This window comes from Rattus rattus, chromosome 8 (assembly GCF_011064425.1).
Source record: "Rattus rattus isolate New Zealand chromosome 8, Rrattus_CSIRO_v1, whole genome shotgun sequence".
Lineage (NCBI taxonomy): Eukaryota > Metazoa > Chordata > Mammalia > Rodentia > Muridae > Rattus > Rattus rattus.
Window position 1 is genome coordinate 20,706,774 of NC_046161.1, and position 12,800 is coordinate 20,719,573.

Sequence of the window (12,800 nt, forward strand, 5' to 3'; positions counted from 1 at the left end):
TGAAGGACAGAAAGGGAGGAGCCAAACAGATCAAGCAGAAAATTAATGTCATAATTTTAGGGGAAAGGGGGATAGTGGGACCATCTGTGTGGTGTAAGCAATGTGGTAAATATTTGGAGTGACCTGGGAATATTTTGAAGGATTAGATGATTAGAGACATCAACTGATTGAAGACAGAAAAAGAAGAGTCAAGAGTGACTTCCCAAGTGACTGGCCAGAGCATGGGGAAAACTCAATCGTGACTGCATCAGGAGCAATGTGATGTCCGTGTCTTTTATCCATGAATTCAAGGGAAGTTGGGTGGGGGCTAGTAGCACAGCCTATTCTGGGAGCATTGTCAGGGAAACAAAGCTACACACAACAGTTTACTACTAAGGCTTTTGAGTACAGTTCAGATGGGCTATGGGCTCCTTTTATGTTTGTGTCTAAATTCAGGATTGGGATAGTCTTCCTTCAAATTTTCACTAGCTTCCTTGTAGTCATTGCACTGAATGTTGCAATGTCACAGAGCCAATTTAAAACCTGGAAATGCCAAACTATGTTTCATCATGAGATGACATTATATGAAGAAGGTAAACATGAGTAGTCCCAAAGGGACCTCTTAACCTACAAACATATCAGTGTCCTCCTGAAAACTTATATATAAATTCAACAGAAACACAGTCAAAATCCCTATGACATTTTAGGGGAAGACTTTTCAAGTTGTTCTGGAGATTGGATGCATATGGATCAAAGCTTATGAAGAAACTTTAAAGGGAACAAGAAAATGGAGATTTGACATCTCAGACATTTGAGTATTTATTTATATGTATCAATTAAAGAGAAGGACAAAAGCAGCAGCTCGGAAGACTGGAAGACATGGTACAGATAAGAGTTTGGAGCCAGCACTGTCTCCACCCGTGCTCCCCTGAATAGACACAGGTCTCCAGACCCAAATCTCACCCAGAGAGAGCTGGACTCCCAGGAGTGCTGACACACCTAAGATCACAGGCTCACAGGCGCACATGAGAGACAGGCTCCAGACAGACACAGCAAGTCCAACGAAAACCAGAGATAACTAGATGGCTAGGGGAAAGCACAAGAACCTAAGCAACAGAAACCAAGGTTACTTGGCATCATCAGAACTCAGTTCTCACACTACAGCAAGTCCTAGATGCCCCAATACAATGGAAAAGCAAGGTTAAGATTTAAAATCACATCTCATGATGATGATAAAGGACTTTAAAGGGACATAAATAACTCCCTTGAAGAAATATAGGAGAACACAGGTAAATAGATAGAATCCCTTAAAGAGGAAACACAAAAATGCCTTAAAGAATTACAGGAAAATGCAACCAAAAAGGTGAAAGGATTGAACAAAACTATCCAGGATCTAAAAATGGAAACAGAAACATAAAGAAGTCACAAAAGGAGACAACCCTGGAGATAGAAAACCTAGAAAAAAATTGCCAGAGTCAATCACCAGCAGAATAAAAGAAATAGAAGAGAGAATCACAGGTACAGAAGGTACAATGGAAAACATTGACAAAACAGTAAAAGAAAATGCAAAATGCAAAAATCTCCTAACCTGAAGCATCCAGGAAATCCAGGTCATAATAAGATCAAACCTAAGGATGATAGGTATAGAAAAGAGCTAAGATTCCCAACTTAAAGGGCCAGTAATATTTTCAACAAAATTATAGAAGAAAACATCCCTGGTACAAAGAAAGAGCTGCTCATGAACATACAAGAAGCCTACAGAACTCGAAATAGACTGGACCAGAAAAGAAATTCCACCCTTAACATAATAATCAAAACACCAAATGCACAAAACAAAGAAAGAATAATAAAAGCAGTAAGGAGAAAATGTCAAGTAACAGATAAAGGCAGACCTATCAGACTACGAAAGCCAGAAGATCCTGGGCAGATGTCATACAGGCCCTAAGGTCACACAAATGCCAGCTCAGGCTATTGTATCCAGCAAAACTCTCAATTAACATAGATGGAGAAACCAAGATATTCCATGACAAAACCAAATTTACACAATATCGTTCCACAAATCCAGCCCTACAAAAAATAATAGAAAATTGCAACACAAGGAGGAAAACTATACCATCGAAAGAGCAAGAAAATAATCTTCTTTCAACAAACCCAAAAGAAGACATCCACACAAACATAATTCCAACTCTAAAAACAAAAATAACAGGAAGCAACAATCATTTTTTCTTAATATCTCTTAAAATCAATGGAGTCAATTCCTTGATAAAAAGACATAGCCCAACGAACTGGAGAGATAAACAGGACCCAGCATTTTGCTACATACAGGAAATGCAGTTCAGTGACAAAGACAGACACCATCTCATGGTAAAATGCTAGAAAAAAATTTCCAAGCAAATGGTCGCAAGAAACAAGCTGGAGTAGTCATTCTAATATTGCGTAAAATCAACTTCATAATCATGAAAGGAAAAATCTATCACGATGACTCTCAATTCCAAACATCTATGCTTCAAATGCCAGGGCACCAATACTTATAAAAGAAACTTTACTACAGCACAAAGCACACATTGCACATCACACAATAATAGTGAGTGACTTCAACACCCCACATTCATCAATAGGCAGATTATGGAAACAGAAATTAAACAGAGATACAGTGAAACTAACAGAAGTTATGAACCAAATGGATTTAACAGATATCTATAGAACATTTCATCCTAAAACAAAAGAATAGACCTTCTTCTCAGCACCTCATGATATCTTCTCCAAAACTGACCATAGAATCAGTCACAAAACAGGCCTCAACAGATTCAAGAAGATTGGAATAATCCCATGTGTCCTATCAGATCACTAAGGTCTTCAATAACAACAAAACCAACAACATTAAGTCCACACACACATGGAAGCTGAATAATGTTCTAATCAATGATAATTTGGTAAAGGAAAAAATAAAGAAAAACATTAAAGAAATCAGAAATTAAAAGGGAGATGTAAGAACAGAAACTGAGGAAATAAAAAAAATCATCAGATCCTACTACAAAAGACTATACTTAATAGAAATGAAAAATCTGAATGAAATGGACAGTTTTCTAACAGATACCAGGCACCAAAGTTAAATCAGGATTAGATAAACCATCTAAACAGTCCCATAAACTCTAAAGAAATAGAAGCAGTCATTAAAAGTCTCCCAACCAAAAAAAAGTAAAAATAAAAATCCCAGGACACATCAAAACAATCTTTCATTATGATCAAGTAGGCTTCATCCCAGGGATGTAAGGATTGTTCAATATATGAAAATCCATTAACATATTCCACATATAAACAAACTCAAAGAAAAATACTTCATGATCATTTCATTAGATGCTGAGAAAGCATTTGACAAAATTCAATACCCCTTTGTGATAAAAGTCTTGGAAAGATCAGGAATTCAGGGCTCATATCTAAACATAGCAAAGCAACATACAGCAAACCAGTAGCCAACATTAACTAAATGAAGAGAAACTTGAAGCAATCCCACTAAAATCATGGACTAGACAAGGCTGTCCACTCTCTCCCTACCTATAGCCAGAGCAATGAGAAAATAAATGGAGGTCAAAGGGATACACATTGGAAAGGAAGAAGTCAAAATATCACTATTTGCAGATGATATGATAGTATACTTAACTGACCCCAAAAGTTCCACCAGAGAACTCCTAAGCCTGACAAACAACTTCAGCACACTTGACTGGATATAAAATTAACTCAAACAAACCTGTAGCCTTCTTCTACTCAGAGGATAAACAGGCTGGGAAAGAAATTAAGAAAATGATACAATAGTCACAAATAATATAAAATACCTCAGTGTGACTTTAACCAAGCAAGTGAAGTATCTGTATGACAAGAACTTCAAGTCTCTGAAGAAAGAAATTAAAGAAGATCTCAGGAGATAGAAAGATCTCCCATGCGGATGGATTGGCAGGATTAATATAGTAAAATTGGCCATCTTGCTGAAAGTAATCTATAGATTCAATGCAATCCTCATCAAAATTCCAACTCCTTGAACACATGGACACAGGGAATTTTCCTGAACAGAATACCATGGCTTATGCTCTAAGATGGACAAATGGGACCTCATAAAATTGCAAAGCTTCTGGAAAGCAAAGTACACTGTCACTAGGACAAAACTGCAACCAACAGATTGGGAAAAGATCTTTACTAGTCCTAGATAAAGGGCTAATATCCAATATATACAAAGAACTCAAGAAGTTAGACTCTAGAGAATCAAATAACCCTATTAAAAAATAAAGTACAGAGCTAAACAATTCTCAACTGAGGAATATCGAATGGCTAAGAAGCACCCAAAGAAATGTTCAACATCCTTAGGCATCAAGGAAATACAAATCAAAACAACCCTGAAATTCTACTTCACACCAGTCAGAATGGCTAAGTTCATAAACTCAGATGACAGTAGATGCTGGCAAGGATGTAGAGAAAGAGGCACACTCCTCCACTGTTGGTGGGATTGCAAGCTGTCACAACCACTCTGGAAATCAGTCTGGTGGTTCATCAGAATATTGGACACAGTACTACCTGAGGACTCGGCTATCCCACTCTTGGCAATCTACCCAAAAGATGCTCCAACAAGGACACATGCTCCACCATGTTCAGAGCAGCCTTATTTACAATATCCAGAAGCTGAAAAGAACTCAAATGTCCATCATTGGAGGAATGGATACAGGAAATGTGGTACATTGACACAAAGGAGTACTACTCAGATATTAAAAACAACAACTTCATGAAATTCATAGGCAAATGGATGGAACTAGAAAATATCATCCTGAGTGAGGTAACTCAGTCACAAAAGAACACACATGGTATGTACTCACTGACAAGTGGATATTAGCCCAAAAGCTCGGAATCCCCAAGATACAAATCACAGGCCACACGGAGCTCAAGAAGTAGGAAGACCAAAGTGTGGATGCTTTAGTCCTTCTTAGAAGGGAGAACAAAATATTCAAGGGAGGAAATACAGAGACAAAGTGTAGAGCAGAGACTGAAGGAAAGGCCATCCAGAGACTGCCCTATCTGGGGATCCATCCTATATACAGACACCAAACCCAGACACTATGGAGAATGCCAAGAAGTACTTGCTGGCAGGAGCCTGATATAGCTGTCTCCTGAGAGGTTCTGTCAGAGCCTGACAAATACAGAGGCAGATGCTCACAGCCAACCACTGAACTGAGCACAGGGTCCCCAGTGCAGGAGTTAGAGAAAGGACTGAAGTAGCTAAAGGGGTTTTCAATACATAGGAAGAACAACATCATCAACCAACCAGACCCTCCAGATCTCCTGGGGACTAAACCACCAACCGAAGAGTGCACATGAAATGACCCATGGCTCCAGCTGCAGGTGTAGCAGAGGTGGCCTTGTTGTGCATCAGTGGGAGGAGAGGTCCTTGGTCCTGTGAAGGCTTGATGCCCCATTTTAGGGGAATGCCAGGGCAGGGAGGTGGAAGGTAATTGGTGGGTGTGGGGAGGGAGCACCCTCATAGAAGCAGGTGGGGGGATTGAGTAGAGGGTTTCCAGAGGGGAAGGCAGGAAAGGGGATAACATTTGAAATGTAAATTAAAAAATATCCAATTTAAAAAATTTGGAGGCAGGCACAGTGGTGGGAGCCTTTAATCCCAGCACTCAGGAGGCAGAGCCAAGTGGATCTCTATGAATCTGAGGTCAGCCTGGATGGCCAGGTCTACAGACAGAGAAACTCTGTCTCAAAAAATATTGATACACAATCAAGGGAGACTCATAATTAAGTGAACAATTAATGTACCAGTAATACATAACATAGACAAAACAGAAGAATCCTTTAATGAGTCAAAAATTCAAATAGTAAACTATAACTTTGATGACTCGTGTTAACTGTGAACTTGAAAATTCAGAAATCACCTGGGTGACTTGCCTCTGGGCAAGCATGTGGAGGAGGAGTTGACAGTAACAACTGAGGTAAGAAGACCCACATCATGTGGGTGGTGGACAGAGAAGGAAACTGAGCAGAAGCAAGTATCCATCCCTCTCTACTTCCTGGATGTGATGTGACCAGCTACCTTGATTTTCCTGTCAGAAAGAACTCTACCTTGAATGGGAAGCTGAAATAAACCCTTCCTCCCTTAAAGGTTTTTGTCATGGTATTCATGAGATTATATACTATTTTCATAGGTCAATAAGAGGAGACAGATGAAGCAAAATAAACGGAGCTCAGGAAATAAATAGGCCAACGCCTAAAAGAAAATTTGTATTTATCCTATTATATTAGCAAAAATGAAGTGGTGAGCACCCTGTTTGACAGGGTGCAAATAGATGGGCAGTCCATCTTTCTTCCTTTCATTCGTAATGCTCAGAGAGGATCTTTCTTGGAAAAGCTTGGCTGTGTGTTAAACATATTTGAGAATATGTCCCTATCCACTCACTAGAGTTACTTAACTGGGAAGATTCAAACAGATAGAAATTAAAATGGAGGTTACCAAGACCTTGGGCTGAGGGGAGAAAGAAGGAGGGTGAGATTGAGCATACCATCTCTTTGTGATAATGAGAATATTTTGGAAAAGAATAAAGATGGTGGTTGTATGACATTATGAATCTACTTGATGTCACAGAATAGCATACTTAAAAATAGTTAAAATGGTTTTCTAGATCATATGACCACAAAGTTTATTAAATAATTTCTTATTATTAAACACTTCAGTTCTCTCCTAAAATGTTGACATATAAAAATAGAACTATAGCAGGAGAATAAATAAAAGCATATTTTTTTCACTCAGCATTTTTATCTGTGGTTATTTATCGTATGATCACAATCAGGACTACACGTAAAAAACAAAAAAAACAAAAAAAAAAAAAAAAAAAAAAAAAAAAAAATTTCCTTCCAAGCATTGTTCATAATGGAGAAAAAGAACCCTAGATAACTAAAATTGTGAAAAATACGACAATCATTTAAAAATAAATATATCCTGTAGGGAAAATGGTTTAAAAAAAAAAAAAGGAACAGTATCACGTGACTGGTGCCCACATAGGAAAGTACCCAGGCGAGTGCGCAGGCGCCGAAGTCTGCTCCTCCTTTTGTGTTCTTTCCCTCCTTTCAATATTATTTTGTCGGCTTTCTTTTTTTCTACAGTTCAGCAGAAATTTTTTTGTTTTTTTTTTTATTTTTTTACTTTTGTTTGTTTTGTCGTTAAGTTGTGGAGGGTGGGGTTACAAAGGCTCTTAATTTTGAAGAAAATATCCTAAACTTTTCCCAGTTATCTTTCCCTCTTCAGAAGCAGCAGTGAGCTTTTACACCACCCCCAAAGCAGGAAGGAGTGGTGAACAGCAACCAGTAGGAAGCTGTCCCAGGCTTCTTACTTACTATGTGGAACCAGCAACACTTCTTCCCAAGGTCTACAACGCCAGAAATTGATTTCTCCTAAGTCATCGCTTAAGGCTTTTGCGGCGCGCTTCTTAGCTGGCCACCAGCCGTGATAAAGACATTAGTTTTCTTTTACAAATCAGGAGAACTCTGATCCTGCACAAAGTCGCTGAACGGGAAGGGCAGATAGGACACATCGACCTAAGTAGAGCCTGCTAAACCTAAATTCAGAACCACAATGATACTTCACAAAGCACCCGGAGCTGACCGCATGAAAGGGGCCACACTGAAGTCTACGGACGCAGGTCCGGTCCTGAAGGCATTTTGGTTTGGTTGTCCCCCACACACAGTAAGTTATAAATCTACAGCAGGAAACTTGAAATCATTAAGGTCACATATTTATTACATCGTATTCAGTTAGGTTAGAAAAATGCGGTATCTGTCATCATGTCATAAAAAAATGTGTTTTCCTCTCAGATCTCTTCGGAAGAAAAGCTCCCAGGATTGATACAGATAGGACTGTTTTCAATCAGTTACAGGGAACAATTCAATTACTACGTGGTTTAGTGCAGTAACTGACTCCAGACTAATTTAATTTCTTTAGGTCTCTAAAGATCAATTGATCTGATTTGTCCCATCCCCAAAGGCTATTTAGGAAAAATTCGGACTTAAATACCTGGAAATGAAATCCAAAACCTTGGCCAGTTTCACACCACTTAGGTCATCTTGCAAACTTTCAGCTAGTCACGTCAGAGTGCTCTTGTGGCCTTAGGACCATCTCCAGCCACTTAGCTTCACATGCGAGTGAGTGCTCCCAACGTCAGGAGGCTTATTCAATAACTGGAAAATGTGGCCACATGCATTATCAAATCTGCTGTGCTAAAGGGCAGCCAGGCTGGGTATTCCTATCTCATGAGCGTGTGTGCAACCACGGGGCTATTTTTATTCTAAAATCTGTTCTCAAAGTCCATTCGAAGTTGCTCAGACAGGATCTAAAGGATCAGATGCAAGACTCATCTGAGACGAGAGACTCAGAAACATTTTTTCATGTTAGATTTACAGCGTGCTTTTATAAACGTCACTGTCCACAATTTTCCATCAAGCCTGCTCTCTGAAGCTTACAATAGATGTCCATCCACCAGCCTAAGGTGCGTCCCTGATTTCGCCACCTCTGACCCATTGTCAGACTCTCCAGTAATTAGTCCTTTTTTTAAAAAAACCAAACTCTCTGGCTCCCTACACAGCCTCTACATCTGTCCTTGGATTATACCTACCACTCATGCTGTCACTTAGGCAGGTTTAAGAAGAGTCAGAAGTTGCTAAAACATAATTAGCCTTTCATCTGAGTTGCCAAGACAAGATGGACAGAAGTGTCCATGGGGTAGGCAATGAAAGGAATAGCAGAAATGGGTAGCAGTTGACAAGAGAGTCACACAAAGAGGGTACAATAAGTAAGGGGTCTGATACCTATGGTGTGTCCCACCCACTCAGCAAATATATCAGACCTAGTATGAAGATGAAGGATGAAAATCACTGTGAGCATATCTAAACAGTATAAATAAGCAATTGGGTCAAAATCTCCTTGAAAACATTTCAGCGTTAATATTGAGCTAATAGCTTCAGTCACTCAAGGACCTCAAGCAACAATGAACAACTGTCATTGGGAAGGGGTTAAGCTTCACATGCATAACTATGTCTTCTTACAGGACCTCAGATTTGATATTTCTGCTATTAAAGATAGCAGTCTATCTTACAGATAGAATTGTGTGGCCCTGCGTTAAATTACATCTCCTTGTTTCAAAATTCCAAATCACCTTTGTAATTTTGTGTTATCCAAGACATCCGTTCGGAAGGCAAATGTGCCAATCAGTAGGACAGGACGATCAATTATAACTGGGACCCGGTCTCTGACCATGGCAAAGCCCAAATCCAGCATTTGAGAAAGCCGGAAGAAGCTGGGGCTCTTACAACGGTGGAGTTTGTGGTTGGAAGGGGAGGTGCAGAGACTACGAACTGCCAGATCGAAATTCATTGGCATTAAAGGGGACTCGTTCTTACAACCCGCCCTTTATCTTATCTGGACAAAAGAGCAAGCAGAAAATTCTCGTTACCTCTCGATGTCAGTGAGCCTGGAGGAGTCCCGGAATCCTTTGGCAAACGGATTGCTGTCTATTTTCAGCTTGGTTATCTAGAAAGAAAAGAATGGGCACAAAACGATCTCATACCCAAGGTCAAAGAAACAGAATCCGATAGAGTCCATTAATTCCCCAAAGTCCCCAGTAGTACAGTGGTGTCTACTCGCATCATGAGGCACGGTCTGAGTGAGGGACAAGTTCTCAGGGATACTGGGCCATGTGAGATAGCAAAGGTTTGGTGGCCTTTCAGGCAAGGGTGGATAAGAAACTAGAATGTGAAGTTATTGTAAATGCTAGGGAAAGGCTAAGACTCAACTAGGGAAAGGAAAACTACCTAGATGAGAGGACTGTGTAGAATATGTGCGTTGTCAGGGAGTGAAGAGTAAAAGCAAAGACACTGTCTCATTCTGTCTGGGCAGCATCTCACAGTTAAGTTTACAAGCATGCTACTAACGCCATGAAAGGTAAAAAGCTAAGTGGCCAATGATAGCCCATGTCCAATACTGTGCTGATCCTGACACCTTTACGTAAATACAGGAAACGAAGCCTTCAACATATTAACTTACTACCATTATTCTTTGCATTTCACTAAATAGAATCAAATCAGCTATTTTGTCAGCCTTCCGTTCAGTGTTACTTAATAGCTATGCTTCTGTAGAAACATTTACTTTCTAGTAAGAATCAGTCTTCAGTGTTAAGTATCTGCATAGGGGGGATTTATGACTCTTACAGTATTACCATCAACACACAAAGACCCGTTAGAGCCTTTGTATCACACCTCTGCTGTGCACGCATCAGGCTGTGAAGCAGAAAACAAAGGAAGCACTGACTAATAATTTAGAGCATTAGTTAGAAAGAGAATGCAAGACAGTTAACTAGTTAACTAGTGTTTACTAACTCTCTGGATGACTTGGATTAAACCCAGAAAAACAATCCCTGGTTTTGAGCATTGCTGTTAGCACTTAAAGGGACCTCGCAGATAAGCAAGCCTCAACTGATACATAGACTCAGAGGGGCACAACCAGTGCCTGGACCCAAGTACATCCTTTTCCTAGCCAAATTACTGGCACAGAGGGCCTGCAAGACAGTTTTAGCTTGCGAGACCAAAGCTGGAATATAAATTCATCTTTGGAGGGAGACACACACAAAATATTCTGAGCAGGGGAAAAAAGAATTATGGAGTGATGGATACCCTCCTTTTTCACACTGAGGAGAAAATAGTTAAAACAAAGTATGAAATATTACTTTAAAAAAGAATCAGGCTGTATCCAAAGTTCATTTGCAACCACGTTATCCTTTCTCTTCTCACCTTAAAGGAGATGCCATTTTCTTTTCAATCTTTTCTCAATGTGAACTACATTTGCAAAGATGCAAAGAAGCTTTCGCCTCCCATAAAAAGCCCTCCATCACACAGATGAACCAGGTCGATATCCCTCTCTCTCTTCAACACTGGCAGGGCCTGGAGGGGGCCTGTGACTACCATCGGCCTTGAGGGTCACCTGAGCTTGAAACTGGCTGAGAACATGCACTGGAGAACTGCAGGTAAAGGTTAGTGAAGTTTTTTTTTTTCAGCAAAAAAATGGGGATATTGGTAAACAGAGAGGGGGATGCCGCACAGATAAGACCTGTTTGCAATGACCAGCAAGAGCTAAAATAAGCACAACGTCTGAACTGGCCTCTACAGTGTGCACATCAACACTTCAGGAGAATCTCTTCTCATGGGGCTGCCTCTCCTGAAGACCTGTTTGTTCAGAACTTGTGTCTGAACTTCATCTTTCTACGTAAATTGTACACATCTTTTAAAGCCCAAACAACCAATGTGCTCTGAGAGTCTATGCTCCAGCAAGATTTAAGTCTTCAAGGGGAAAAGTCACTTCTTTCTACTCAGCAACTGTAATTTAGAACACTCTACAATGCAAACATGTCTTACAGTTCCTGAAATATCTGGGCAATCATTAACCAGCACCTATGTACTGAAGATTGGCTGTCTTTGGTGCATGGTGACAACACCAGGTAAGGGTCACCTGCCTTGCCTTGACAGAGCCTAAAACTCTATGGAGCAAATGTAGAGATGCACAGTGAAGAACCCTGGGAGCAGTGTGTGTCCATTCCAAGGTAGTGACATTAACGGCATCTCAAACCCAAATGAAGACTTTTAACTATGGGACCAAACAATGAGGCCAATCTTGCTCGAAGTAGCAGATTCTAAAATTGAAAAGGGGTTGGATTGGCCAGTCATGGACATTGTCTGGAGGTAATGGCAGATGGCGTGTCTAACACAGAAGCTAACAAAAGTTCTCGAAGGCTTTTCTCTTTGATGTGAACCATAACAGTCTCTGTCTGGTTGCATGTAAACTGTGCAAGAGAAAGAAGTGTCTTTGTCACGATGGTCGTCTTGTTCTGGAAGGGATTTAGAACAAGTGTACTTGGTTTTCATACTTCCGGGGTTAAAGTTCGGAGGCTCTGAGTGAGGTAAGCGTGGCTAACATCCAGAGCCATGATCCAAGTAGAGAAATGCATGTCACTTAATGTGTCCCTGGTCTAACATTATCGTTCTGACTTAGTGCCTGGAAATGAACTAAGTACATCATGTGTTTCTTTATGTCTTTGAATTAGTTTTCACCATTAAAATTATCTACCACTGATATTTTTAAACGTTGCTTTGTATAACCTTCAGTGGCGTCAGTGGTACCTTTTATTCTCCATGTTTTTATACAATCTAAAACGTCAGAAAAAAACTGAAATAAGGCATGGTTCCCTGTATAACCAGCCTTACTACAAAGGTGCGATGATGGTTTAATTTAGAGCATTAGTTAGAAAGAGAATGCAAGACAGTTAGCTAGTTAACTAGTTAACTAGTGTTTACTCACTCTCTGGATGACTTGGATTAAACCCAGAAAAACAATCCCTGGTTTTGAGCATCAGAGAAGGAAAAAAATAAAGCCAGGTGAATCAGGGGTTGGGATTGTGTTATCCCAGTGACTGACTACAGCAGCATAAGACTGTGGTTAAACTTGAGAACCCACCTCATGCAACTCAGCTCAACCTTAGACCCAGCAGACGACCACACTAGGAATTGCAGGCAGGGTTGCTGGGCTTTATATTAAGAACAAACCAGGGGTTGGGGATTTAGCTCAGTGGTAGAGTGCTTGCCTAGCAAGTGCAAGGCCCTGGGTTCGGTCCCCAGCTCCGGAAAAAAAAAGAACTTATCTATAAACAACACACACACACACACACACACACACACACACACACACACACACACGAACAAAACCACCAAATTATGATTTAATAATTTTACAGACTAGA

General features: G+C 40.1%; 1 protein-coding gene across 1 annotated transcript in view; it reads right to left on the reverse strand.

The window, feature by feature from the left end:
- Positions 1 to 12,800, reverse strand: part of Tbx20 (T-box transcription factor 20) — a 52,041-nt gene that overhangs the window by 18,874 nt on the left and 20,367 nt on the right. The window contains exon 6 of the mRNA XM_032910489.1: positions 9,468 to 9,544. Within this exon, the coding sequence (XP_032766380.1) occupies positions 9,468 to 9,544 (77 nt within the window). The remainder of the gene's footprint in view (positions 1 to 9,467; positions 9,545 to 12,800) is intronic.